Source organism: Eucyclogobius newberryi, unplaced genomic scaffold, assembly GCF_026437365.1.
Source record: "Eucyclogobius newberryi isolate DKJ021-1_F unplaced genomic scaffold, fEucNew1.0.hap1 SCAF_275, whole genome shotgun sequence".
NCBI lineage: Eukaryota > Metazoa > Chordata > Actinopteri > Gobiiformes > Gobiidae > Eucyclogobius > Eucyclogobius newberryi.
The window spans coordinates 101686-107643 of NW_027315918.1; the positions used below are offsets into that span (position 1 = coordinate 101686).

Genomic DNA, 5958 nt, shown 5'->3' on the forward strand with positions numbered 1-5958 from the left:
TTCAGTGATGATTTCACAGTTTTCTTTTAACTTCTTTTTCAAGTTGAATAAGCTTCAAATAAAGATCCTCTGACATTAAGTCATCAACATCCATCTAAAAGTAAAGTAAGAGTAAAATACATTGTTTGTTACACATTCAAGGGCATCAGAGCATCACTTACTTTTCGAGGCTGTGTGTAGTTTTTTCCAAAGCCTGAGGTCAAACTGTGATACTTTGACCTTGGATCTAGACCCTGAGGCTTTTGAAGGAACAACCAGTGCTACCGAAAAACATAATTTTGTAACACATTTTTAAATGCAGTGAATAAAAAAAATTAAAAAAAAATACAAACGTAATATGAATCTTACCAGTGCTTCAGCTCCATTATATGGCGTTATAGTGAATGTATTGGTGAATAGCCTTATCTGTCAAGGACAAGCAAAGGAAGCATAGTAATATATTTCATTTCTCCCTGTGGCCCTCAGAGGCAACTGTTGTTGTGATTTTGGGCCTTACAAAAATAAATTGATTTGATTTGATTTGATTTGATTTGATATTTACAACTATAACAAGTGTGAAAACCAAATAGACACTAATATTGACCTTAAAAATAAAACAAACATACCAACCACATTATTGGCATGATTAGAACCCAAAAGAAATGAGGCAAGATGCCATAAGTCAGATTAGTCATCACCATACCAGGGCATACAACAGACGAATAGAGCCCCTGCCAAAATAATTTCAACAATGAGAAGTGATAAACAGTAAATAAGTAAGACCAATGACCACATACCTGACTGTTCATGTGCTGATTCAGAGCCAAACTGAGCAGGTCGGATGCAAACTTAGACGAGCTATAGGGCTCTTTTCCGTCTTTGTGCTGGATGTCCTCCAAACTGAAAGTAGCTCGCCGAGCGTTACTTGAAGATGTCCAAATGATGCTGGATGTGTGATCAGACTGGCACAGCAGCGGTTCCAGCTCCCTAATCTACAATCCATACATGTAAAACAGATCAAAGTTTAACCTGAGTGTGTGTTTTCAATATGCATAATACTGTAGCTTACCAGGATAAAATGACCAAAAAGGTTAGTGGCAAAAACCTCTTGCAGCCCATCTGCATTAACCCGGTCCTGCTGAGTTAGGAGACCCTCAGCTGTTGCAAACATATGAATGACATTCCTAAAGAAAGACAAAAGGAAGTTTGTCACACAGAAGATTTTTTGCTTTGGAAAAGAAACATAACATACCTGGAAAACAGCCCTTTGAAAAGTGCCTTAAAGTCCACTTGTGGATTGGGCATAATTCCAGCATTCAAGTACAAACAGTCAACTCTGCTGTACCTGTAGATAGTAGAACAGCTTTAAAAGTGTACAACTACATGAATGTTGTAAGTTTTGTAAACTCTTGACCTTGCTTTGACCTCCTGGGCAGCATTGAGCACAGACTTCACAGAGCCTACATCCAGCTGCAGCAGGTCCACGCGGGCACTGGGCTGAGAGGTGAGGAGGGCAGAGCGGGCCGCCTCAGCGCGCTGCACGTTCCTACAGGCCAAACACAGCCGAAGTCCACTGTCCTCCGTCAGCAACCTTTCACACAGCGCCAGCCCAATGCCACTGTGAAGGAATCACAGGCACATACAGTACTGACTACATGTTTGCCCGGTGGTGAGAGGCAGTGCGGAGCAAAGGGTTAGGACGGGACTAGTTATGGCAAAATCCTCCAGAGGCAACCTGATAATCCAGTCCTGCAGTTCTGCTTCCCCACCTGGGACTGTCTTCCACTGGACTGCGTTTGACAACTTTTACAGAAATTGCTCCTCTTGCCACACAAACCAATACCAACTATTAAGTACGCGCTTAAAAACAGGTTATTACTAAGAGACTCGTGCATGGTTAGACTTACCTGTTTGCACCGGTAACAATTATAACCCGCTCCATCTTGAACACAGAAAGTTTAACAATCTGTTTAACTTAAACTGGGGTAAAGGCTGTACAACCATGGATTGATTATTTTATGTGTACAACCCATCGTCCGATTTCAACAGGACATCTCCATTTGAGCAGGCGTGGCGTGACCGTGCGTAACACACGCGTCATTCAACAGATAGCCAATCATCTTTGACTACAACCACCAGGCAAATTAAAGCCCCAGTACTCAACTTTTTCACCAAAAATACTACAATGAAAGCACGTTTTTCATTTGGAATGTTGCACTGAAAAGCCAACACGTGTCCTTGCTGCAAGCAGCCTTGCATCCCACAAACTTACTTGGTTCCTTTGCTCCAAGTAATATTCCATAGTATGGCATAACACAGTGCTATTCAGTTTATCAAATGTATTTATAGAGCACAATTCGTACAAAGAGCAATTCAAAGTGCTTTACAATGTTAAGACACATTAAAAAGATAAAATAAAAACACAATGCAGTTCATAAGAATATAAAACAGTGTATGTCAAAATAAATAAATAAAAACATAAGAACAAATTAATGTGGTATTTCAAATATTAAAAACATGGTAAAAGTATTTCAGTCATAGGCGCGGCTACACAAAACAGCCGTTAACTAGATTTAAACACAGCCGGGGTGGGGGCCTGCCTCACAACCTTTGCCCCATAGAATGGAACGCACATTCTCCGTGTATCAGGCCGCCCTCCAATCAATTAAATCCTGCCAGCAAACCATCTTTCAAAATATCAAATCATAATAATAAGAAGAATATTTTCTGGTTTAATTCTGGGTTAGTACTAGTTTAGACATGGCCTAGTCTTGGGATGGTCCTTCTTTAATTCTGTTTTAGACCTGTTTTGATTCTGGGTTAGTCCTGGTTCAAACTTGGTTTGTTCGAGTCTAGTCCTAGTTTAAATCTAGTTCAGTTCTGGATGGGTAATTTTGCAAAGCAATGCTGGTAAAGCATTGTGTTTAATATTCCTCACAAAAAGCAAATCTATCGGTTATTGGAGATATTTTGCGCGACCCAGAAGTCACAATTGTGGCGTGATGTGCACCTCTGGCCCAGAGGCCTTGGCCCTCCGAAAAATCTGTCCCTCGGGAAAATGATGTTGAATAGCCCTGACATTATGTGTCTGTCTCTGTTGAGAACACAGGGGACCTGCCACCTCCAGAAAGTTACAGTGTTGCTTTAAAGTAAATTAACATAAACAAAAATCAAGCAACATATAAAGATAATACTTATTTTATTATTTATATTTAAGTTATTTACATGCATGTTCGTTGTGCAGTCACAAAATTGTAATAATTCGCTATGAATAACCTGCACTAGGATAAATATTTTACACATTAAACATATTTACAAAAGAGCTTCAAACTATAAATAAACCTACGAACCAATAAATACACTTTCTTAATATTCTTAATATGGCAATGCATTGTTTTATTTATATACTTCACCCTCAGATATTGTTTGTATTGTCTAACATCTTGAACAGATCCTATTGTATGTTGTCCACTTTTGTTTAATGTCTGCATTTTAAGTATTGACAGTGTCTGTGAAAACAAATGAACCTGTGGGAACAATAAAGGTCTATCTATTTATCTTCTATATCAAGCTTTCCATCAAACACAGGTGTATCTCTTGAAAGCTTGGCCTCTGTTTGGCGTTCCTCCTCCAGCAGCTCAACATGAGTTCATTGTAGACCGAGTCAGGACAACAAACGGGTCTTGGGAGGTAAACCTGTTAAGGGCAAATGTGAATTGTAACACATCATAGTTACAATACACATTGGGTAAAATAACAAGCAGCAAAATGCTGACCTGTTTTCCTTTGTCTCTGAAAAACTCTCCTGTATTTTCAATGACTTGCTCGTCAGAAAGATGTGAGTAAGGCTGTGCCTTACACAAAGTCAAAATTTCCCAAAGAGTCACTCCAAAAGCCCACACATCACTGGCCATGGTGAACTTTCCCTGAAGAAGAAGATCACTTTCAAAAAGGCAAACTTAACAAGATTAATTGATCATTTGCAGCGACATCACGCTGTATGTATAACACAATTTACACATTAGCAACACACAGCCTGATGTTTTTAAATGGTCTGAAAGGATAGTAAATAGACAAAACAACAGTTTTGAGTTTGAGTGAAAAACGACTGATTTCAGGAACCCTCCGGCTCATGTTGAGGACATCATGTGAAAGGACAATAAGGACAAGATATGTAAAACACTTTCAATAATGCAGGACAATGCAGTGCTGTCACTTACCAGGAGAATGCTCTCCCAGGACATCCAGCGAATGGGCAGGACAGCTCTCCCCTGGATCCTGTAGTAATCTCCACGATACAGGTTGCGGCTCATACCAAAATCTGCTATTTTAATGGTATAGTTTTTACCAACCAGGCAGTTGCGTGTGGCCAAGTCGCGGTGAACAAAGTTTAGTGAGGACAAGTACTTCATCCCAGATGATACCTGTACTGCCATGTCCATGAGTTTATTATAGCTAAAAGGAAATACACAATGTCATCCTCTAAGGCAAAACACAGCATTTTAAACAATGAGATGAGTGAGGTTACTTGACTGTAGTCTTTCCCTCTTCCTCATCACTGAGAGACAGCTTGTGAAGGAACTGGTTAAGGTCTCCATTCTCCATGTACTCAGTGATCATGCAGAGAGGGTCAGTGTCCACACACACTGCCAGCAGACGCACAATGTTTGGGTCTCTAAGACGGGACATGATGCGTATTTCTTTCAAAAAATCATTCCTGTTCCACACAGAGGAGACCAAAAACATTATTCAGTGCGCTAGAGACACCAGGAACTTCCTTATTGAAACAATAAGATTTAATGCTCACCTTGCATTTTTATTGGCATCTTCTCGTAGAGTTTTAACAGCAACAAGTAAAGGAGATTCTGCTTTTTCCGCTATAGACAAGTCTGCATCTAGAAAGTCCTGCATGTCCTCAGCTTCACACAAGTGCACCTGTGTTAAAAAGCCCAGTCTATCAGGCACTTCTCAGCACTTTCAATCTTTGTTTAGTTTGATTTTTACACAATAGATATAATAAGAAAGCAAATAGAATGTTCTTTCTTTTTAAAACCATATCAGATCACATTTTTCCTTTTAACATAACATAAAAAAATTAAATTGGGTCAACATAAATTTTTTTTTTAGCACAAAGTATTGTAGATTATCTATATTTACAAGCAAATTAAAAGGATTAAGAGAAAATAGTATAGACCAAATTACTATTTATATTATTCAGATAGCCAAATTTTAATGTACTTCTCCAAACTGTCCCTCTCCAAGCTTTTCCTTGAATGTGAGCTTGTGTCGGGGGAACTCTGTCATGGAAGAGTCTGTGGCAGTAAACAGGTTGACAGCTGTGATGGAGCACTTGTCTGAGCACTCCTGCAGACTGATGATGTCCGCCTCTGCGTAGTGGGGCGGGTCTGGACCGGCAGCTGCTTGCACTTTACTACAAGAGCTGGGCCCTGTAATCAAAATGCAAATTTTAAAGCAGCAAAACCTTTCACCAAACACACTATTAGTACAAAAAAAATGAATATGAGAGAGAGAGAGAAGAGAGAGAGAGAAGAGAGAGAGAGAGCAAAGAGAGAGAGAGAGAAGAGAGAGAGCGAGAGAGCGAGAGAGAAGAGAGAGAGAGAGCGAGAGAGAGAGAGAGAGCGAGAGAGAGAGAGAAGAGAGAGAGAGAGCGAGAGAGAGAGAGAGAGAGAGCGAGAGAGAGAGAGAAGAGAGAGAGAGAGCGGAGAGAGAGAGAGAGAGAGCGAGAGAGAGAGAGAGAGAGAAGAGAGGAGAGAGATGCGAGAGAGAGAGAGAGAGCGAGAGAGAGAGAGAAGAGAGAGAGAGCGAGAGAGAGAGGAGCGCGAGAGAGAGAGAGAAGAGAGAGAGAGAGCGAGAGAGAGAGAGAGAGCGAGAGAGAGAGAGAAGAGAGAGAGAGAGCGAGAGAGAGAGAGAAGGAGAGAGAGAGAGCGAGAGAGAGAGAGAGAGCGAGAGAGAGAGAGA

General features: G+C 40.5%; 2 protein-coding genes across 4 annotated transcripts; both read right to left on the reverse strand.

The window, feature by feature from the left end:
• LOC140372695 (3-keto-steroid reductase/17-beta-hydroxysteroid dehydrogenase 7-like) lies at window positions 1-2017 on the reverse strand. 3 transcript variants are annotated; one of them, XM_072459797.1, is made up of 9 exons: window positions 1887-2016; window positions 1394-1597; window positions 1232-1324; window positions 1049-1163; window positions 777-971; window positions 606-710; window positions 349-405; window positions 162-260; window positions 1-94 (listed from the first exon to the last, which is right to left on the reverse strand). In XM_072459797.1, the coding sequence occupies exons 1-9, from the start codon at window positions 1919-1921 to the stop codon at window positions 14-16; spliced, it is 984 nt and encodes a 327-aa protein (XP_072315898.1). In that variant the 5' UTR covers window positions 1922-2016; the 3' UTR covers window positions 1-13. The 3 variants fall into 3 exon arrangements, 2 of the variants coding, with proteins under 2 accessions (XP_072315898.1, XP_072315899.1); XR_011928732.1 differs by lacking the exon at window positions 1-94 and having other exon boundaries at window positions 176-260; window positions 610-710; XM_072459798.1 differs by lacking the exons at window positions 1-94; window positions 162-260 and having other exon boundaries at window positions 345-448; window positions 545-710; window positions 1887-2017.
• A 1357-nt stretch (window positions 2018-3374) lies between these two features.
• On the reverse strand, window positions 3375-5461 carry LOC140372677 (discoidin domain-containing receptor 2-like; the record flags this gene model as incomplete). Its single annotated transcript, XM_072459775.1, has 6 exons — window positions 3375-3675; window positions 3756-3905; window positions 4200-4434; window positions 4508-4696; window positions 4787-4914; window positions 5218-5461. Coding segments are annotated over 6 exons (1081 nt in total), but the record flags the coding sequence as incomplete, so codon positions are not given.
• Between the last annotated feature and the right edge of the window lie 497 nt (window positions 5462-5958).

What these genes read in the sequence shown, in the direction of transcription:
- LOC140372695 (XM_072459797.1), bottom strand. Translation starts at nt 1,921, where the DNA reads ATGGAGCGGGTTATAATTGTTACCGGTGCAAACAG. An exon ending in TTCAAAGGGCTGTTTTCCAG is followed by an intron (nt 1,164 to 1,231) that starts GTATGTTATGTT and finishes GTCTTTCTTTAG; the next exon opens with GAATGTCATTCATATGTTTG. An exon ending in TTTTTGGTCATTTTATCCTG is followed by an intron (nt 972 to 1,048) that starts GTAAGCTACAGT and finishes TATGGATTGTAG; the next exon opens with ATTAGGGAGCTGGAACCGCT.